A 22,747-nucleotide genomic window follows, 5' to 3' on the forward strand; every position below is an offset into this window, starting at 1 on the left:
AAATTGTGCACCCCCAGAACTTCATCATCCAATTATTTCGGCATATTACAACAAAGGGTATCCGTTTTAATTGCGATAGAGTTAATACTACCCACTCTGACACAATAAATGTTCCATAATAATAATTATTTAGGTCAACTTTTCGTAAATATTGTAGTAATACTTATCAACCGGTTAGCGTCGTTATACTAATATTAAATTACGATACAAATACAAGAAGCGTCAATATCCTATCCTGTAGGTAAACCTCTTCTTCTTATCGTTACGACCTATGTAGATTAGTTAAATTATGTAGACAGAGATATATGTATAATAGCTATTATATTATTGTATGTAATAGTATCCTTCATCTTATCATGAATCTGTCGATCGGACGTACTAGTCTAGTTCTTATAAAAATGCGGGTTCACTAGGAATCAGGGAATAAAAATACATAGTTGACTCATCATGATAACAAATATATAAGTATAGGTAATTCATATTCGCCATTAATTAATCGTAATAGTTAACTCGAAGAATTTTTCCTTTCCATTAAATACCAGTATTACATGCGTGTTGATGTAACACGATTAATATAATATAGCCAATGCAATAATTAGATAACAAATACAAATCACACAATGACCGTGTATGTATGCATTTTTTTACTCCCGTCGTACGAACGATAACTATAATATCCTCGTCGCGACAGTCATAAGGTGTGAATTTTGTCAGTAATAACAATAATAATTAACAATCACTGCGACGCTTTGTAGGTTAGTGTTTGCTTAAAGATGGATTGTTGCAGGCGTTCATTATAATATGAAAAAGGTATCATTTTCAAATTTCATGCGCATAGCGTAACAAATTTTTTTGCATAATTCGTACACAATTGACAAAATTGTTTGGTTTGTTGGGGGTACTTTGTAATAATAACGATATCGATATTCGATACACAGGTGAGACATTTGCTGACTCGTCATTCCTCAGGCAGTTCATTTATTTTATTTTTCATGCTCTGTACTTTTCTTAGTTTTAATTAATCGAGTGATAATTAAACGTGCATTGGTTTTCAAAGATTTCATCGTATCCACGTCTCGGTGGTTATTTCCTAAGCCTACACATAGATATATTTTGATTGAATATATCGTCGTCGTCGTCGAAAGTCGAAGGTACCAAAAGGTCTGTTGCATTTCTTTAAATATGTATGTATGTATGCAGTAGCTGTATATTTTTTAAATCAGGTAGAGATGCAATTAATTAATTAAAACGAGTATAGCGAAGCAATCCTAAGTTTCAATCATAGTTAAGCGTTGCTTGGATTTGGATAAAAATCCGCACTGGTCATTTTCATTTTACTTATTTTTTTACGTTATTATAGTAAAAACTTAACTAGCCAGTAGATAAGCTTCCTAGATTAATGTTTATCCTTCTCTATCAATGTAAGACATTCTGATACATATGATGTATAAATTTTAGCTTTAAAAGTGCAGAGTACAGCATCAATACGAGGAATTTTAAAATCTTTTCATTTTTGTAATGAATGTTTGGATGACATTTTTTAGTAGAAATGCCCATGGTCTGTCCGAACCATAGATTCTTATGCATGCATACCCTCCAGTAAGTAAGTAATTAATTTGATTGATAAATTTAAGTACTATAGACAGTTAGATAATATATATATGAACACCTATTTTACCAATTAATGGCATATTATTGATAATAATACATAGTTTTAGTAGAAAATGTCTTTGGGGCTGGATCAAGATTCTTTTGCGTTTGGAAGTTAGTTTGGTCAATTGAATATTTCTAAAATCGGGACGAGAGAGACTAAAATTTTTGATCGCTTCGCCTTCAAGTCATCCATCCAAATTATTTTATCAAATGGTAAAAAATAATTAAATACAATCAACTCAGTCAATTATAACATTAATTGTTGTGTTCAATGCAAAATATTTAGTTCAAAAATTAACAAAACTAAAACTGTACACATATTTATAGACTTTAGTAAAAAATATTTCTACCAACATTTACTTGTCTGGTAGTGAACAATACTTTTATTAGAGTTTTAAAATTTTGGATAATTAAGTAATGAAATATGTGTGTACGTATGTATTGTATGTAAATCGTCCCTCTGAGATATGACACATTTTGTTACGGTTTTGGTTGGATTGGATATTATGGATTGGACTTGGAAAATGGAAGTCTGTCGTTGTTTCTCTCGTTTTGATTTCTATTTTATGTACATTTTGATGTACGTACTTATGTATGCATGGATTGACTCAAAGCCAAAGGAGACCTTATTTTTAGCATCATGACTTGACGTTATTGGAGGTAATTATCCGACTCAATTGAGATAAGACTGTCTGAATTTGTTGGAGGCAATATGTTACATATATATGTAGATAGATAGATAGATGGATAGATCAGAGGAGGAGGAGGAGTAATTATAAGTCCTTAACTAACATTAATATAAATAATTAAAATTCCTCCCGTAAAAAAGACAGTCCAAAGAGCTGAAACGAACAGTTTGGTGAAGAAGTTGACGACGGATTTGGTTTTATTTTATATACTAAAGTTCGTCAGACATGCGAGTAACGTTGTTTCTGTCGAAGATTCTTGATAAGGTAAGTTTGGCTTATGATTTTGTATTAACTCGACATTTTCATTAATCAATCCTTCTTCTTCCTCGGGAAAGATTTGATGAAACTTGTTTCATTATTTGTAGTTTTGGGCACTATTGTATACTTTGACGGAACACGCTTTTCTTACGACAGCAACCGTTTTGATACGGATTCGACAAGAAACCCTCTTATTAATATAGTTTTGCATATTATGCGAGGCCCACTTTTGATAACAACCCTGGTGGCACATTGTGCAAATTACTTCCTCCAATTCAAGATTTAAGGTGAAATTAATCTCAAATCTGTAACAAAAAATTAAATGTAATAATTAAAATGTATGGCTCTTGAGTGTAGCTTTACATGGTATGCATTATTTATATGCATGCCAGACAAAAAGACAATTCGTTAGGACAGCTTACCAGCGAAGATGTTCCAAACAATTTATACCATCCTATTACAATATTTGATAGATCCAAGTCATCCAACATGATTTGTGCTACTCCCATGAAAATTTTTCTCCCTTCGATTCGCCCGTAATCCCCCCAAACCGTTACCTATGAAAGTATTCACAGTATCTCATTATTAGTACGTAATACTTAATGCTAGTAAAATCTAAAATAGTAAATGCCAGAGTCAGTTGCTCACTTGAAGTATACAGCCGCCATATTTCTCCTTAAAAACCAATTGTCGTTGGTACAAAGGATCCAGTGTTCGTCGTGCATTTTCTGTTTTTGCTTTCGCCAGGCATTTCTTGCCCTTCACGAGGTATACCTTCACGTAGGGAGCTGGTGTAATCTGCAACCACGTAGCCAAAACATTGCCTTTATAGTCATTTGTATAAAATATATGTTGTCTGCTATCCTATGGTCAATACCTTCGACCCAGTTTTTGCCTTGAGTGAACGCGCTCTGATGACTTCCACCTCGAGGTTCCCCTTTCTGTCACAAAGGCTAAGCTGGATATCGCCAAGGCTTGGGGATGCTAAAACTTGTCGCCCAACTAGTTGACCTGGTCCTAGACCTTCGATAAAGTCCGTGATGTGTCCTCCTTCTGCCGTCGTTTGCCCAGTCGTCATTCTCGGCATCCACCCGCTGTATACACCCACAGAGAAAAGCATTACGGTCTGACTCATGGGTTTCCCCAAGAAAGAATAGAAAAGGAAGGGATGAAGCTGACAGGAGTTACAACATACATTCAAAAGTTTTAACCCTCGGATGGGGGATATTTAGAAGGGAGGAGGATCATCATAACAATTTAGTATTCGTAAAAACAGAAAAGGAAGAAGACGAGGAGGAGACAAGGGCAAAATATTTATTTAAATTTTTCAAGCTAGAAATTTAGGTAAATTGGATTGACTCTACACTTCATCTAAGTTGTGTAGTAATAAATGGGTGGGACGGAGAAGGGGGAACCAGGAAGATTGAGTTTTTTAAATAAGAGGGTGAGCAGATTATGAAGTGGAGTAACAAGTGAGATGATGGAGGAAAAGAGTAATGTCCAGTGTTTAGTGTGTTGTGTAGGGTGGTCCATAATAAAATTCAAACCAAATGCAAAACACTTGCACTTTCAGTTGAGAACAAACATTCACCATCATAGAGTGTGAAATGTTGGCCAATTAGGTTCAAGGCATGGTCGACGAGGTCATATATTCAGACAGGAATGAGAAGACAGGGTGGAGTGAAAGTGAGAGAAAGTGAGAAAAATGTAAGCCATAGGGAATTGAGCAAAGTTGACTGGAATGCAGCAGCTCGCACAGCATCGGTCACAGCTACATGTTTACTGACTTGCATTTCATTGTCGAGTCATAATTCGAAATTCGAATCAAAGTCTATTTTGTTCGTTCTATTTGACCAACAAAAGCATAATTTTATGCTCTCTTTACATAGTTGGTTCGCGACATTACCGTTTTTGCACACATTCAATGGAAACAAAAATCAAGACATCTGCACAAGACACACATACACGCATACATAAGTAACTTAAAGTGAGAAAGAAGAAGAGTAAGTGAATGGGACTGTTTCTTGATGTATGTATATATGGATTAGATTAAATTATGTCAATAAAAAATGTATGTACGCACGCACTCGCACTTTTGTGTGTGTATTTAGATTGCACGGAAAAATCGATTAGAATGAGCTATTCCTGTGTTGATACTACACTACTTCTGTTGCATGACAAGATTAAGCTTCGAATAGAATAAACACGTTTCCTTTACATTATTTCCTATAGCCAAACTATTATTATACTCGCATTACGCTTCGTCATGGACAAAACAAATAATTCTACCCAACAATCAATTCCGCATCTGCCCACTAATCAAAATGTTGTGATTATCATTGACAGTTTTTTTTGGCTTACAACGTTCTGAAATATCTTGATGCTAACGTGCAATTTCTAACTGGGTTCTGTAAAAGATGTGTGCATGATAATCTTTTTATGTGCATAATATCATTGGTCATCAATAAGAATTTTGTTGAAAAACTTTAGAGAAAGCAGATGGGAAATCTGATTTACAAAATTTCGGTTCAGTTTCAGACTTTAACGTCGTAAGGGGTGAGATAGTGAATGGTGGTCACGTGGTGATGTGTTTGTGGTGGGTGGGTGGGTGAGTTGGTGGGAGGTGGCAGTGATACTGCAGCGATATTGATAGAGTTGCAACAGCGATTATTATTACGACACAAAGACAAACAAACATGCAAAAGGAGCATTAATTTAATCGATATATAGATACAAGGCCATAAAATCTGTATATACGACATGACATTTATGCGTGTCTCACGTTGATCCGTCTGACGAGATGGAAGCAACACTTCCGTCTGTGGACTCCTTTGAAGTCTGTTTGACCAGCCGTCTCCCTGACGGGCCGCCCCCATCTAGGCCAGGCCACCACCACATTCAAATTACTCAGTACAACCCTCCGCACATCACTCAATTATTTATCATCATATCATAATATGGCTCAAACAAATAGAATGCGTGAGAGATAACAATGGAAGAAACAACAACTTTGGACACGGACAACACAACGGAAAGCGTTCAGAGTTTCTCGACTAAACAATTTAAATCACATGTAACAAATAATAATTTGTAAGTTGTAAAGAAATTCAACACACAGACATAACGAGAATATGTCCTAGAGATGTGAAATTATGAGCTATGAACTAATCTGTAACATATTAGAGAGAAATATGCATTTTCTTGATGTCTTTCAAAAACAATTCAAAATCAACTAACTATATGTCTGACGGTTTTTGCATGTGATTTTAACAACCCCGTAAAAGCAGACATTCAGCTTTAAATAACGCAGCCTGCATATATAAATACAGAATCATCGGTCATATTTTACGCAGTAGGTAATTAATTGACCGTTGATTGTCTCTCATTGATTGGACTGTAAACATTACCGACATTTTTAGCTTCAGTAAGTAAATTGTGCAGCATCCCAAAAAAATATTTGTCGAAAATTGGTTCAAAAACGTAGAAGAAACTCCCACCTGAAGATGATCTACCGATAAAACATGTTAATCTGTCATGTAGACAAATTTCGATAAGTTCCGAGGGTCCAGATATACAGGGTGTTATATGGCAGGGTCAAATGTATCAAGTAAGATTGACTATAAAGAGTTCTGATGCAGGTTGCATGGATTTTTTCTGATTTGGACTACTAAAACAAACACTTGTGAAAAGTCGCTCTGACACTCTGAACGGGGTTTGGAAACTTCCTAAAGCTGAGTGGATTGAGGTCAACCTTGAAGAGATAGGAGAAGCGACAGATTCGTTAAAAGGATGACTTAATAAGCTGAAGTCCAAATTAGACTATTTGGTAGCCAGAAGTCTGGGAAACATGTTGAACGAACAAAGCAAATTCACAAACGCTGGATTTTAAAGTTTTAAAATTCGTTTGCTGCTGCGTAAAATAGGACCGATGATTCTCTGTATGTATTTCTACCATATGTAGGTACAACACGGTATGGTCATGGTTGATGCAAATTCTTAGCCAATACTAACTACTTTTTAAACGTATATTATGGTGTGATGCCAAACTAATGTGCAAGCTCATAAACTACACAAGTACGTTACTGTATATACTTTTTGCAGTGGTAATCAACACTGGGATTATTGTTGGATTATAATACATTCATGATCTGACATTCATTATGGCAACTTTTGTCGCAGAGATGTGTATTGCAGTCCAGCATAACAACACGGCTGAACACGGATTCTTCACCCATCACAAGAGTCAACAAGTCAAAACGTCTCAATGTACAGTACGTATGTTCGCGTGGAGTGAAAGTCGTCGACATACATAATTTATATGTTGATGTAATTGGCTGTCGCAGTCATAACTTGGTGACCAGGAAGTCCTTTGGTTTTGGAACTACGAGACGGGAGGATATTGACTGGAGTGGGAGGAGGAGGTTACAGGGAAGAGAAATGGACTTGAAAGGAGGACCAGACAGAGAGGATTGTTGATGAAGGACGACTTTGATGATGCGGGATGAGTTAGTTGTGGGTGTGGTTGTGGGAGGAGGGCGAGAGGTGGTGGGGGTGGTGGTGGATGTACCTGTCGGAAGTATCTTGAGAGATGGACATGTCTTCGGAAGAGATGGAGGATCCAGTTTGGCTCACTGCCAACCTCAGCTCGTCGGGTAAAATTTCCTCACTCCGATGGATCCCTATTCCGCCTTTGCTACGACCAAAACCTAAGCGTCTCTTGCGTCCTAAACCACCATGTACACCAAAGTACATTGTTTATACCACGTCAATCACGATAAATTACATAACATTACAATCCAACAGTTGATTAGCATTGTATATTTAGTAGTGAGTTAGTTGGTATCAATTTCAGCAGAAGAGTAGTAATTAACGGTATATGTTACTTATCAACCGTGTGAAAATGTATGTACTACGTATACTATTGTATTAACTCTGCGCTCTGAATAGATATTTTGGAAAAAATATGTAGATCATAATAACAGCAACCACGAATGGAACTCATAACTGTGAAGCCACTACATGTACGTAATTATGCTTTCCCTAAGAAGCTGCTCTCTAAACGGTTCAAGTTGTCCGAGAGTGAAATCATGTGTGATAATTGTAAATCAAGTGAGAAACAAAGTAGTGAACTGCACTAAGCGAAATTCAGTAAAAGCTCTAATCATACCGGTTGCGGATACTGCCGATAACTGCGAGGTAGAGCTGGATTTTTTACCCAAGCCGGACATATTTTGCGCCATCAGCCTCGTCTGTGGACCCCCCGTCCGATGACCCCTCGGCCGCTCCAAACTTCCCGGCGTCAGGTTCACCGCCGTGTCACTCAAACTCCCGTCTGCACACCAACCAACAAAAACAATAAAAGTTGCAATGTCTTCACACACCAGCTAATTTTATCCCCCATTTTAATTACATAAATTATATGAATAGCTTCAATTAACCAATCTGAAAAATCAATGCTAAGAATTTGTCTACTTGGGTTGCTTCCTACCGTGGTTTACACCACCGTTATTTAGAAAAACTAATAAGTTGTTGAGACTTAGTGTGACAGGGGAAATAGAAAAATGGTACACTCACCGGCTTTCTCTTCTGGTGCGGTGTCCGAGGAGAGGCTTCTGGTACCCAGATTCCTTTTGGGATGACGCAAAGCATATTCACTACAATGACCAGGTATCAACATGAGATCTACTTTACTTCTACTGCCATATTGTTCCACATTGCTGCTTCAACCACAGGTTCCTCTCTTTGTGTGTTGCAAATTGCTCTCGAATGTTGCTCACCCAGTTTAGAGTACAAATGAGGAGAGAGGGTTTTAGCAGTTTTTGCGGTGAGAGTAGGGAATGAAAATCGGAGGGGAGTGCGTGCATGGAAGCATCAGTCAATTTATTCCAACTTATCCCTACAAATATGCATTTCCATTCTGCTCATCCGGAAGGAATCTCTGTTCCTCGTCCAACCGGATGTATAATAAATCCGGCTGGTGAAACGGTTGCCAGAAGGTTGGGATTTACTGCCTTTGACCAAACATGCAGTTTTCTTCCTTGAAAACATTATCCTAAAGTCTTAATTGTGATTTGGATCTTGGGCCTCTGTTACAAAACATGGTTATATTCTACCATATACGTTATCGGAGTCATCTTTGGTTTTGCATTATGCTCGGATTCCTATTTGCTCAGCAACTTGTGCATTGTCGTCTTTTTCTCTCCAAGAAACTTGCAACTATTTAGATACGTAAAATTTGAAGTGGCCTTGAAGTTGTCTAATTAATCTAGACTTTTCGAGTCAATACTGTCATCCATCTACTCGCGCATTAAAATTTAATAAGAATAATAATGATGATGAACATTCACTTTCTCCATCGAGCTGCTACGACTTCCACGAGGTGAAGATGTGGTTTGTCACTTTCTCTTTTCAACTTGGATGAAACTTTGCTTGTTAGAGAGAGAGAGAGGAATAATTCGATTTGTATCTCTCTCCCTCTCTTCTCAGTTTCCTTCAACATTTGCTCTTATTAGTTCAAGTCAGGGCTTATGGAACTCTTCTGTTCGTCCTTTCGTGACTCGGTAACTATTCATCTGATCGACAATAAATTTCCCAGATACTTACTACATAGTCGATGCGACAGGTTTCTTTCTGGACAAAATAATATGATTTCAATGTCCAAATTTTCGAAACAGACACGAGAAGGAGACCTTCTTTAAAATTCAGGAATTAGGAAGGTCAATAAGAAAATAATTAGATGGTAAATTAAAACCATGTGGTTCGGGCTTCACCAAGTTCGGGCAGCAGGTTTTTCATTCTCATCTCAGGATACATATTCCTCGAGTCTCTCGATTTTCCTATTTTTGCAATAACGCAATAACGTCACTCCTTTCGGCCTTTGTTCATTATTTAGTCCTGGATTCATTTGATTTTCTCTTAGAGATAGAGTCAATTGGGTTATTTTTCGTAATTGTGAAGAACATTTTGCCAGGTTACGACTGAGTGCTGTGTTACCTAACCTAAATGATCTACGTCTGAATACGTCCTTAGGTACTTATATTGAGATATGGATGCGGATTTTTACGTGATACATACGTTGTCCTACTTGCAAAATTATTCTACCATGTCTCCCAGTGCAAGCATATTGTTCAACCTTCAATTTTCTTCATTTCATCCAATAATCAAGTCAGCAAAATTTTGACATTTATTTCTTCGCATCGCCGACAACAAATGACAGACTATCTTGATCGTGCATAATTCGAACTTTCTCCTCTAAACTTCTATACACCGAACGGTCCTCTACAGCATTTTCAAGGACCAATATTTTAGACATAGAGACGCCTCTTAGTTGTTATTCTCAACAGAGGCTGGCATGTGCCAATGGGGAATAAGCTCTTACTTGTGCATTATTGGCGTCGCTAATAAGGGCAGCACTTGAAGCTTTCTAATCTTATAAGCTTCCCAGAACGATCTCCTCCTGCTGCTAGTTGATTGGCGAAATTCATATTATTCAGAATCAGGCACAATGCATTTTATCGAGTGGTGGGCTCCTTTTGTCTGAGATTATAATTGAGTAAGATTTCGTGTTGACATTTAGATTAATGGATGGCTCGTATCTATACGATACTTTTGGGTCCATTAATTGGAGCCACTTGTTGACAAGTAGGATTATTATAACAAACTGATCTGACTGTAGGCGTACCAAAATGTACTGCGTACGAACTTTATCCTTGGTTATCTTTGATACCTCAAAGGTTTTTTGGCCTCAGTACTTTTTAAAAGTGTGTTGAAGCAGCGCATGTGTGGTCATATACGGCTCGTCGGAGTAATAAATTAATAAATCTAATGCTAATATATGCTACTCCGTGCAATTGTGAACTTCAGGCAGAAGGGAAGGAAGGCATGCATATGTATGTACTCACCTAAGTCTATTAGGATTTTCACTTTGGGTGGAAAAGGCACTGGTCACGCTTTCAAGGTCAGAATCCGCCCATTCGCGATCGGGTGAAATGCCTCGATTGGATGGCCGGATGGCTTCATTCTCAATGCTGGGCCCTCGGGAGGAGTAGGAGGAGGAGGCAGAGAGGGAAGAGCGCATCCGGGCCTTAAGTGCCCTCGCCCGCTCGTCAATCTCCTGCAAATGTCAATTTATTACAGCCTTACGTATTTCATACTGCAATTGTAGTCCTGCTTTCACCCTCTCACAATGCCCACCCTGGTCTCAGATCACACTCGCTAACTACCACTAACTAGCTATTACTGGTACTTGTAGCCTATTCTTGGCCAACCACCTCAGTAATTCAGAATGGAAAGCAGCTTACTTGACTTTCTCGAGTGATCTGTTTACTCAATATGAGAGTGGAAAGGAAATTCCATATTAATTAAATGCAAGGAGAAAGTGAAGAGATAGAGAGATGGCTGGAGTACATTTTCTCCCGTCTGTTGCGAAATAACTGGTTTGGTTGGGGGACAAAGACAATTAATTTGCGAGTTATGCAAAGTTCAAGGTAATCGAATCTGTCGTGCTACTTGTTTGTCGCTATCCCATGGACATGGGCGACAAGGGAACTTGGCCTGGATGTATGGGAAGACTGATGTTTTGTATAATTAATTAGTACATATCTACAGTTGCATACCTGTGACATTCTCTCTCTGGCAGGTGGGACGATGGGCAGTTGTCTCTTTTTGGGGGAGCCTTGTGGGGTTGCGGTGGCTGACCGGAGAACTCGCGGTGGCGGCGGGTGGGTGGTGACAAAGTCCCCCGAGATCTCATTTCGAAGTGGGGAGAAGGGTCGTTTGGGTGGACTTTTGGAGCGGAATTGAGTCGTGGCGGAGAGAGACCGGCGACCCATCGCATCTCGAGGATGTGGTGGATGCGATGAGTATGGTTCGCACTCTGTCACTCGACGACTCAGTGGGCTCAGGTCACGACGTGATCTCCGGTCATTAGTTAAATCGTCCGGCGGAGGACTGCGTGGAAATTGAGATGATGTTCGCATTAATAATACTCATTTAGAACGTAATGGAGTATAGTTAGTCCGTCTAGTAAATGACCAATTACAACACAAGACAACTTTCACTCACCTTGAGGAACTGGAAATGGAAGCAATTTCAATACGCCTCTCATTATCGAATTCAGTGTCGGAGTCCGAAAGACGAGAAGTGGTGCTTGGAGGTGACAAATGTTCTGCTGTCAAGGGCATCATCGACGTCTCAGTGTCAATGTACAAGCTCGACTTTCGCTACGTATGTGGGCAGATGGACAGTTTATTAGCAAGGTTGCATTCCCGTATGAGGTACATTTGAAACAATGGTATATATGAGGACTTACATCCCATGTGAGATAATGCCACTCGGCCTCATCGTCCAACGGGTGGGTGGAGAGTTCAACGGAGGCTTCCCCCAAATAGTCGAATTTTCCTGTGCGGTCACAATCCCATATCGTGGCTTGTAATATTCGAGTTCTAATTTCCGACAGACGAATTGGTGCGACTGTAAAGAGGATCGTGACATAAGACAATAAGTCAATAAGACAATACGAGTATGTATGGCTTCACGTGCATATGTATGACAACTCTATATGCAATTATGCAACGTGCCATTATTAAATCAGTGCCATCAGTGTGATATAACGGACTAGAGAAAAGAGTAAATAAAATGGATTAGGTGAAAGTGTACTCACAAATACAGGATTGATTCCAATTTGGATCACGTGTTTGCTGCAGTGTTCTCGTTCGGCGTTTCCATTTCTCGCTGTGTATGCAATGAATGAACAGCATTTAGTGGAAAAACTAAGTTTTGTAGAACGTTTGTAATTGAATTTACAATACCTTCTGTCAGGAAGGAGGCACAATTTGGTGAAAGGGTTGGGTAGACCATGTCGCGACGACGGAAGGTCACAAGCATTTATAACCGTCACGGTTAACTGATGCGTTAATGGGTCAAACTGTTGGATAATATACGTATAAAGCCAATAATATAGATTAAGGTTCTTGTTTTGTGACTTTTCGCATTTTTTTACCAGCATCAACTTTGCAACTGAAAATAAACCTACCCAAATTTTTAACTGGATTTTCCCTTGATCCACTGGTCCGAAACGAGAAATCCTCGTGGTTGGATCGGGCGATGAGGGAGATGTCACCGTTACACTTGGTCGTCTAATGTCTTTACGAATACTGAGGTAGCTTTTACCAGGGGGTCCACTCATTCTGGGTCCAATGTGACGTGAGACCACAATTTCCACTTGAGGGTCAAGTTTCGAATCCGCAATAACCTCATGAACTTCATCAAAAGTCTTTTCTATCAAACCTCTGCAATTTTAAAGTAGCCACACACAATGAGCGTCAGTGCATTCCTCTTCCTGCTGCCAAAATGCCTCCAAAAAACTAAACACTAACCTCCCGTTCCATTCTACAATTTCATCTCCAGGTCGCACCTATCATAGTGCACAAATTAGATTAATTATCAAGTATAATCATATCGTAGTACACAAATTGAATTACTGCAATTAATTTGGTTTTATCACTTCGTAATACTATTGGATGACTTGAAGCATAGAGGTAAATTACTCACCCTCCCAATAATATCCGCTATAGATCCTTCCTTAACCTTCTCCACAACTGCACCTAACCGTCCTGTCTTGACATCCATCACCACTCCCCCCGTAACTTTGAGTCCCTGTAAGTAAAAATAAAAATGTATGGATGGCTGGCATTCCAAATGTGCATTTGCTCGTGCTGGCATGTAATAAGGGATAAAACCGATTGCGAGATTGTATTTGCTCAATGCTAATAAGGATATGTTAATGTTGGGGGACAAGCACAACAGCATAAGTAAATAAATATTTGGTGATATTTTATGGACGAATTGTTACCAAGATATGTGCCGAGGAGCTGTTGTGGTCTCGAAGGTCTTTCTTCAGTATCATATGACCTATAAGTTTTGATCCGTCGCTATTTGGCCGCCATGACACGGGATGCTGAAAAAGTAAGGAAAGCGTGAATTCATTGCAAAGCCCACCATTGTGTAATCCGTGAGGGTACGCACTTCTGTTGCTACCTTTGTATGAACCAATTCACGATTCGAGTCTTCACTAGAAGTAAAATTGGAACATGTATCAATTCCCGAATCCTTTGTTGTCGAGTCTTGTGAACCCTGCCTTTCGGCTGAACTTTGATCCCACGAAAACCACTCGTCTTCTGCCCCCACCACTGGTCCTCCTTCAACCCCCACAAAATCGTCAGAGTCGAAGCGAACAGTTTTCTTAGTTCTAGATCGATCCGTATACCCCCTTCGCCTGCTGTCGGGTGGAGGGGCGGTTCCGTGGTGAAAGCGGTGATAGCCACCTCCACCCAAGGAACCAGCCCCCAACGGAATTCCACCAGCAAGCACAACACTAGAACTACTACCACTAAAACTTTTAGCACCGTCAAATGCACCCTTAGTCAATGAACTGAGGCCGCCCGGAGGGTCCAGCGGAGAGGCGGAATGAATCTGTTGGTGAATATTGTGGTGATGAAGGTACACTGAGGTTTGTTGGAGATGGGATGACGACGATTGTCCCAAATTGTGGTGTGCTGGGCGTCTGGGATCCAACTCATCCCCCGACGTGTAGTCTGGCGTGGACCTCAACTCCTCTTCCGAAGAACTAAGCGACCGTTGCCCTCCAATCCCACCACTCCCACTATTATTGCCACCCTTCGTGGTCGAGGAACTCACGACACTCAGCCTCCCGCTACTCGTGGTCGTTTGGGAACTGCTTGGATGGTGAAGTGAGCCGCCGGGGTGAATTAGAGCCTTGTTGGAGGAGATATTATTTGGATTGGGGAGTTGTCTGGGGGGTGGGGTAGCCCAGTCTGAGGACGAGGACGGCGGCTGTGGTGGCGGCGGTCCAATACCGGAAGAGGTATAAAAGGGGATGTGTGGATGCTGGGCGTAGTGTGAAGGCGGGTGGGAAGGAGCTGGTGGGGGTGGTGGAGCGTACTCTGAACTAAATGAGTCTCTGTAGTGGTGGGGGTAATAGTCTTGGGGTTCCGAGGAGGCAGAACCACGCCTCTGCAAGTGGTGGTGGTGCTGGTGGTGGACCATGGCCTGTGGCGGCCTGTTCTCTTGACTGTATTGTCTTCGGAGTTGTGGAGTAGGCAGTTCTCGGCCTTGGTTTTGGAGGGAGGAGGTGCGCACGAGAGGCGGGGGGAAGCGCGATAGGGAGCCGCCGGAGGACATGTGCAAGCCTCTGCCCCCTCCAGGGCCGAAGCCTCGATTCTCTTTCTCCGGCGTGGAGACCAGCAGAGGTTGAGTCATCCATTGACCTTGCAAATTACAACTTTTAATTTAGCATGCCTCACATAATTTAATTTAGAGGTAATTTACAAAAAGGACAAAATGTTGGTGAAACTTTTGGGGTCTGATAAATAGATGAACGGAAGCGAATGGTCAACAACCAGCCCATCGATATCTAATTACACGCCTTGGTGGTGAGTAATCCAAACTGGCCGACACAGGACTTTAAATAGTCGCCCACACTGATTTTAGAAATTGGTCGTAGAAAGCTAAGGGGCCGTCCATAAATTACGTAACGCAAAAATCGTCATTTTTTAGACCCCCCCCCTCCCCCCTCGTAACGGCATCGTAACGCTTCTCGACTACCCCCCCTCCCCCTTCGTAACGTAACATAAATTTGATTTCACCGCAGATGATTTACTTAGCACTCGCAATGCATTGTGCGGAATTTTGGGGCGGCACCGATGAAAGGAAAGGGGGGTATCGCTCATTCTGTTACCACAAAATAGAGCCAAAAATCCAGTTTATTTTTACTTATACAACCAGATCATTTCGGTTACTCCATTTTGAGATATTTAAGGTCAAAGTTTGACCGCAAACTTTTGCAAATGAATTGATCTGGTTGTACATATCTATGTAAAAATAAACTAGATTTTTTCGTATATTTCTTGGTAACAGAACGAACGATGGACTCGTTACCCCCCCCCCTTCCTTGACCGGTTCCGCCCTAAAATTCCCCACTGTAATGCAACCTTTTCTCAATTTACACCTGGAAAACTAATGAAAAATGTATATTTACTACATGCGTACACTGAAACCTTTTGGATGACATGAATTCAATATGCTCGGCGTATCATATTTGGCGAATTTTAGTCCAGTTTATAAAATGTGTTACGTAACAAATTTTTTATACCCCCCACCCCCTTCATAACAATTCGTAACGCACTTCCCATGACCCCCCTCCCCCCCTCTTGCGTTACGTAATTTATGGACGGCCCCTAATATTCAGAACAATATTAGGACCAATTGGACAAAATACAAAATGAGATACAAGGTGGTACCTTATCTTGTATATTATTCCACGCAGGATTACCATATCTTGTGTTTTATCTGAACAAATTATATCGACCAAGACTTATTTGAAATACTTTTGAAGATCTCAATCTCAAATTTTATTGCTCTTTGCATGTGTCATTGAGGACAGTGACGACACATGCCTAAGTCGATCGTGGTCGCACACCAAAAACCCAAGTGGTTAAAAATTCTAATAAGCATTTTTGAATATATGCCACTGCAATTGATATCTATCCATGGTAAGTATCTTATCTTTTATTGGTACAAACTCTGGATACTTGGAAGCAATAAAATGCAATAAAATCAAATATCTTCCCTTAAAAATATTCTTAATAACTTATAATTTGCATATGCTGTGCCGACTAATATGTTGTCGGCTAGTTGAGATTGGCGACAAATATGCCGTCAAGATGTTGTCGACGAGCCGTTTGTAGACCACTCGTCACCAACCCCAGCGGATTCAATAACAAAGGATTTTTGAAGTAACTAAAGTCTGCGTAATAAAACTGCTTTTCGAACCTGTTTTGATGAGCAGTTCTTGCTTTTTGCGACAGAGAATGCACACCCAGATCACTTTATTTGAACGGAGTGTAACTTTGCCTCCACATCGGGCGCAACACCGCACCCCACAATATGCACAGACGTGACCTGCAATAATGAGTGAAGGGAATGGAGAATATTTAATAAAAAGGCAATGACTGAGGATTTAATCCTCAGTCATTTGATTAAGTACTAACCAACTCCGTCTGCAAATTTGGTTTTGAGGCACAACTGACATGTTGCGTCCAAACCAGAACCGGCCTTTCTTTCACTACTTCTTTGGCGAATTGTGTCCTCTAAGACTTTAACTTCGTCCGCTTTCCTTCTGTAATTAATTTCAACACGTGCGTTGATAAGAAACATAAAATTCGTGTGATAGGGGCATCATTGTTATTGAATTATAGTTCATAATTTTTTGAACAGGAGAGAAAATGTAAAGTGAAAGTAAGTGAAAGTGTTCAAGTGAAAACTTACCTTACGATTTCATGCTCTTTTTCTTCCTCTTGTTGCTGACGCAGCATCACCTACATTTGAATAAACAAACGACGCTAAATTTCCGATAATCCATTGAAATGCTAAGATTAATTTCAAATGCCAATTTTGACTTTCAGAAATATTTATGGTTTTCTACTTCATGTGCAAATGCATATGCATTTTTTCATTTAAATAAAGCATCAAAGTGACTTGACAAACCTGGTGGATGATTTGCTTTTCTTCCTCAGTAAGATGTGAGAGATCTGTGAAAATGAGATGAGATGAATGAATGAGGAAGGGAATTGAGCAATTTTCCGCTACTTATTCCACAGTGGCAATGCATGCACTTGAATTAAGATACATATCTCAAATCTACACGCGTATTTTAGACTGCTTGCTTACCAGGCATAGGAGGTAGGTCGGAGGTTACGTGAGATGTACTTGCCATCCTTTCATTCTTAAATCGTCATCTCCTGTCTCACCCAGGATGTTGTGGGGCCGGACCAACAAATGTGTCGTCGCGGGGGGACTGACTCCGCCCTTAGCACTGTTTTCAGAGTATGGCTTGAAACTGTGGGTGGTGGTGGTGGTGGTGGAGCTCCAGGGACCGTGGTTCAAGAGTTCGTTCAATGTTGTGTTCCCTGACCAGTTTGCAGGTTCGTCTACCAGAAAGTGACCACCAACTACTTTACCTCTCATCCTCGATTTGCTCAACGCTATTTGACCACCTTTTGAAGAAACACATCACTCTTCTTCGAAACGGCATCCACCACCTCATGACAGGGAGTAACAAGTCACTAATTATGCAAATGAGACCAAAACACGGTCACACACTGTGTGTATAGTGTTGTTAAACAAAACACAAGAACACTTTCTCACAAATTTATCACAAAAAGTAGCAGCCGCAGCATCATAAGAAATTTTCAAAGCGCCCAACGTTTTTGTTATAGGTAGTTTAATTGGTTGTCGTCAAAACTCAGGTATGCATCATTACTTAACTTTGCACTTTATTCTTCGCAAACTATTAAAGTCATATGTACGAAAGAATCAATGATAACGAGAAAACGTTTTCCTCTCTCATGTACAGACAAAGGATTGAGATCAACTCAGAGATGATGCAAGCACCAGCAGGGAGAGTGGTCTACACTCTTGGATGAAACCTTCTCGACGTTAGCAATAATAATAAGAATATAATTAGATAAGTGGATAACTGGATTATACTTATGTTAACAGTAGTAAAAGTGGACGGTGGTGAGGAAATGTGTGGTAGTTTCAGGAGGAGGATGTTTAATCAAGAAGATTCGAGTGTCTAATAATGTCACTGTTCCACCAACGTCAACTTTTTGGGTAATCATTGTCAGTCGCTATTTAAATCAAACCCAACTTTCACCTTCATCACTGTGTCATGATATCCGTTACTTTTGATTTTGCAAAGAAATTTCTAACGATCCTGGACAAAGGTTTTTGATGTTGTTGCGCATATTTCCAGGCATTTTTTCATTTTGCGCTATTTCACATTTTTAGTTGCACTTTATTCGCTCACTTTTTCACAAAGTACACTAGAACCTCAAACTGCTCTTGAAAAAAAATTATGTCAAAGCTGTGTCCAAGTTACGTTGACTTTCTAAACTGTATCAAAGTTACGCCCGACATTATCATTGTTTTGTTTTAGAACCCAAATCGTAAGCAAAAATTCACCCACCAATTTTCACAGTTGTTCCAGAAATGACACATTTCTCGTCCCTATGCGTTTTTCTATGACGAGGGAAGGGTTTCATTTCCTTTCCTGGTCCTCGAGCACTTTCTAAAACCTTATTATTCCCCCAATGTCCACAAAGTTTTTGTTGCTGAGGTCAATATCTTGTGGGGGAGGCCACCACCCTGTGTGTCAAGTGTGAGGCTAACAGCAAACCCTGACTGCTGACCTTAAATAATAAGGACCACACGGCTTTCTCCATGTCCTCGGATATCTCTCTCTCTCTCTCACTCTATCTCTCTCTTTCTGTCACTACCACCACCACCATACCATCAAATAGCACACTATCATCACTGGATTGAACGTGTATGCCTTTTCTTTCCACACACCACACACACATTCCTTTGTGCATATTATAGGGCAGCCAGCTCTGACTGCTGCCTCAGTCAGCCCGTGTGCATGTATTGCGGGATAGAGGATCATCATCATCGTGCTTTCTCCAGCAGAGCTTTCACATCATGCATACAGTCAGCATCGTCCGTCCGTCCATACATCCACCACGTATATTGCGCAGACGGTGGGTTCGGGGCGAGTGGTGCAGCCGGGAGCGGGCAGAGAGCCTGGGCCGAAGGGGGTGGTGGTTGAGGGTGGCAGTGACGGGCCAACTTTCTCCACGTGTGCACCCTCAGCCTCAGTCAGACCACTCCCCCTCGCCCGCCCGGGTATTGCTCCTCTCCTGGCGCAGAGTGTATAGTTAGCTGCTTGAGCGGATGCCTCCTCATCCTCCTCGTCGTCTAATGTATGTATTCAGCGCTGACGTCAGCAGGCCTATTGATTCCCTGCTCCACCACCACCACCACGATATTCAACTCCCCCTTCGGCCTGCTTTCTCCTTCTCCCACCACTCCGCTCTCATCCAGCACCAGCAGACACACGGCTCTGCCAACCAACCAACCCACCAAGTACGAGGAACGAGGACTTTCTCCTCCAGAATACATCATAAACAAGCCTGGAACGACCCGTTCAAATTCCGTCGTGTTGAGGAACGATGTAACTTTTTTGACCATGTAATAATGTATCATGAAGTAAATTGGGGAAGGCCATTATCCTTGTGGATATGCACGTACGGTGGATTTACTGTGTGACTGGAACAAGGGGTCGCTAAAACATATCCACACACACAGCCTTCCGCATTGTCTGCATATCCACAAAAGTCAAGAGTGCATGAAAACGAGTACATGTTTGCGTCTTCTTGAGTCGATGGGATATGATAAAAGGCTCCGCCGAAGATACATCCTGCATTGCACTGTATGCGTTGTAGGTATGTTTTACCCCTTGGAATAAAAGTGCAATTTTCCGATGAAACGGTGCCATGAATGTCATATTGTATATGCGGTATAAAAGATTAGTTGAAAAAATGGCTCATCAGTGATTTCGCATACTTTACGTGAACCAAGAGATCTAGGTGTTGACATATAGGATTTGTGTATCCGTACTATTTTCCACAAATCTGAACCTTCTCATACCTTTTTCTAGTGAACATTTTTGTATGGGGACGACTTTCACTTCCAATTTTGCAATGAGGGAACTCACGTCAAAGTTTGTAACCTTCGTAACTGCGTAAGGTTTGTAAGCTTACAAACTTTTACGAACTTTTACACACATTTCTAAGGAAAATTGACTTACGAACATTTACGAAACTTACGCACTTCAAACGCATGTTTTTGGTTCGTAAACAAAAGTTCGTAAATAATTCGAGTTTGATATTTGCATTTTCGGTTGAAATTGTCTTAGAGACGAATTGTCTATTGTAATTTTTTTGTGATCTCGTCCCATCAACATGCAAATTAATTTAATTATTTAACAAAAGATTGCTGCCAGCCGAAAATATTGGTCGCTATCCGAAGTCCCCAAATGTTAAATCCGGGCTAAATTGACACACTTCATCCAGTGGGGTGTCAATCGATCGGTCTTGATCATACGATCATTTTGGTATATTATAGAATTTTGTGACATAAGAAATGGCTGTGTAATTCCTGAAAAACTGATATTTTAGGCAAAAAAATTCAAAAATAATTACATTTCATTTGGTCTACGCTAGGATAAAGTTGGCTAGCAACATTTTGATGACGTTTTATATGTGATATTTTTTTACAAAAAAAAGTTTACGAAAATGTTTACAAAGTCAACTCACGTCAAGAGTGTGTAAACTTACAAACCTAACGCAGTTACGTAGGTTACGAACTTGACGTGAAATCCCTCAATATTTCTCACTCTGGCTACATTTTCCAGGTATGCATACATGTACCAGAGAGGAAGATTATTGTCTGTATACCAACACGTGTACATATGTGCAAGAGAAGCACATTCTTACTACTCAACTGAGATTTAGTCACTTTTCTATCCTCTCTCTCCCTCAACAGATACAATCTGCATGTATTTGGCAGTGGACCAGTATTTCATTTCACAGGTTTGTCTACTGGGGAGAAATATGGAGTAAAGTAGCGTAACATATCATATTATCTTTATCTTCATGAAGAGAGAGAGAGAGATAATCTCTTCCTACTTACACTCTCCTCCTCCTTCTCCTCCACTTGGTGCTTTCTCGGAGGGTTTTGTTGGTCTTGTCTGTCCTGGCAGAGTGAGAGGGCATACATAGCGTCACAGAGTGGATAGTCTGCAACTGTTACTTGCTTTCGTCGTCGTCGTCGTCGTCGCACCACCGCCACGAACTAACCCAGCAAACACAGGCATTTTCCTTGAGTTGGACTCTACGTACGGAAGACGAAGGGAATGAGGATGGGAAGAGTCATGTCATGGGAGGTACCTTCGTTTCGAGGAGAGAAAGAAAGTTTCAGGAAAGTTTGTGGGGAAAGTGGCGCAGCGAGAGTCAAGCTCGTATGCAGTATCACTCTTTAACACAACATGCACCTTATCCTCGGAACTCGTGTAGCTGCCACCACAACCGCTGATGATGACGGGATGGGTCGTTACCTACAAACAGCAGTATTACAAACAGATTGGATATCCAATCTTCTCAGGATTCCCTCCTCCTACACTTCAAGAAAGTCACAGGAAAATCTGCAAACCTTTAGAAATTTTCCATAGAATATGCACATCCACCTCTCGAATAAAACTCACAATCCCGCATGCATGCATTTATATATTGTGAAGGAAGGTCTTCATTAGCAACACCATCACCACACAATTGACAACTGTCCGGCTAATAAGACTCATTACTCTTGGTGGTGCAGTAAGTACATTACAAAATCTGAGTTTCAGGTAAGGTCAGGCCAGTGGACAATGCAATGTTGTTGGTATGCAACATTTTGGTCTAGCATTCAGAGAGAAGAGTGTACTTGGATGATCGTGAGATGGCATGTCACCTAAAGAGATTCGTGGTAATGCTTCGTGATAAATGAAGTGTCTGCTTCACCAACCAACTCAGGTTTTGCAAAGGACTTTGGCTTAGAATTCAGACCCTGCTGCTTGCCATGTTCATCTCCAAGAATCTCGCGTGGCTCCTGATTCAGATTCAACATGCATAGATTCGGTGGTTTGCAGGAAGGAATGAATACTTTACTTTTTCTTTCCATCCATAGCGCTTACTCTTTCTCCCCGTGAACGCAGCATGACATAAATATGTATGCATGGGTGTACATATAGCTGTCGCGATGTATCGCTAATGTAAAACAACGAGAGCTACATGTAAAACTGGTAGCCACATATGTTCAAATTATGCCATTGAGATGTTTTATTGTGGAGTGTGTCAATCTCGAAAGTTTTACACACGTGCATTATTTAATACTTACGAATACACACCTAAATATATGCAAATGGAGAGAGAGAAAAAAAAATACGGTCAGAAGAGATGAAGGATCTTTGACCCTAATAACAAGGTAATATGATTTTGAGGTACGAGAAATCTAGGTTGGAGATACTCCAACCAAGTGGGAGAACTCGAGGAGGAGAACGAGGAGGAAGGATAAGCAAAGGATAACTGTGCAAAAAATGGTGTGCGGTGGATGGAGGTTATGGAATACATACATTAGAACATTAGGCCTGTTTCTGCTCCTGGTTTCTGGGGAAGAATGGTTCGCAAAGT

At 40.6% G+C, this 22,747-nt stretch overlaps 1 protein-coding gene across 5 annotated transcripts; it reads right to left on the reverse strand.

Annotated features, from left to right (window-relative positions):
• Nucleotides 1–32: 32 nt before the first annotated feature.
• On the reverse strand, nucleotides 33–19,021 carry LOC110847039 (rab-3-interacting molecule unc-10-like). Of its 5 annotated transcripts, none has more exons than XM_035848901.1 (23): nucleotides 17,349–19,021; nucleotides 17,166–17,209; nucleotides 16,947–16,996; nucleotides 16,670–16,797; nucleotides 16,452–16,580; nucleotides 13,626–14,887; nucleotides 13,453–13,557; nucleotides 13,152–13,256; nucleotides 12,977–13,014; nucleotides 12,634–12,889; nucleotides 12,410–12,525; nucleotides 12,262–12,332; nucleotides 11,911–12,071; nucleotides 11,664–11,821; nucleotides 11,216–11,549; nucleotides 10,502–10,713; nucleotides 8,175–8,227; nucleotides 7,768–7,932; nucleotides 7,168–7,324; nucleotides 3,478–3,694; nucleotides 3,249–3,398; nucleotides 3,023–3,157; nucleotides 33–2,905 (listed from the first exon to the last, which is right to left on the reverse strand). In XM_035848901.1, exons 1-23 carry the CDS (start codon nucleotides 17,392–17,394, stop codon nucleotides 2,900–2,902), a joined length of 4,098 nt encoding a protein of 1,365 aa, XP_035704794.1. In that variant the 5' UTR covers nucleotides 17,395–19,021; the 3' UTR covers nucleotides 33–2,899. The 5 variants fall into 5 exon arrangements, with proteins under 5 accessions (XP_035704794.1, XP_035704795.1, XP_035704796.1 ...); XM_035848902.1 differs by having other exon boundaries at nucleotides 7,816–7,932; nucleotides 8,175–8,254; XM_035848903.1 differs by lacking the exon at nucleotides 7,168–7,324 and adding an exon at nucleotides 5,383–5,476 and having other exon boundaries at nucleotides 8,175–8,254.
• Between the last annotated feature and the right edge of the window lie 3,726 nt (nucleotides 19,022–22,747).

Source organism: Folsomia candida, unplaced genomic scaffold, assembly GCF_002217175.1.
Source record: "Folsomia candida strain VU population unplaced genomic scaffold, ASM221717v1 Fcan01_Sc003, whole genome shotgun sequence".
Taxonomy (NCBI): domain Eukaryota; kingdom Metazoa; phylum Arthropoda; class Collembola; order Entomobryomorpha; family Isotomidae; genus Folsomia; species Folsomia candida.

Coding starts and splice junctions, on each gene's coding strand:
- LOC110847039 (XM_022093882.2), bottom strand. CDS start 17,394: ATGGCAAGTACATCTCACGTAACCTCCGACCTACCTCCTATGCCTG. Junction 11,822..11,910: donor GGCATTATCTCACATGGGAT/GTAAGTCCTCAT, acceptor CCACATACGTAG/CGAAAGTCGAGCTTGTACAT. Junction 3,695..7,167: donor TCTCAAGATACTTCCGACAG/GTACATCCACCA, acceptor GGGTGTATACAG/CGGGTGGATGCCGAGAATGA.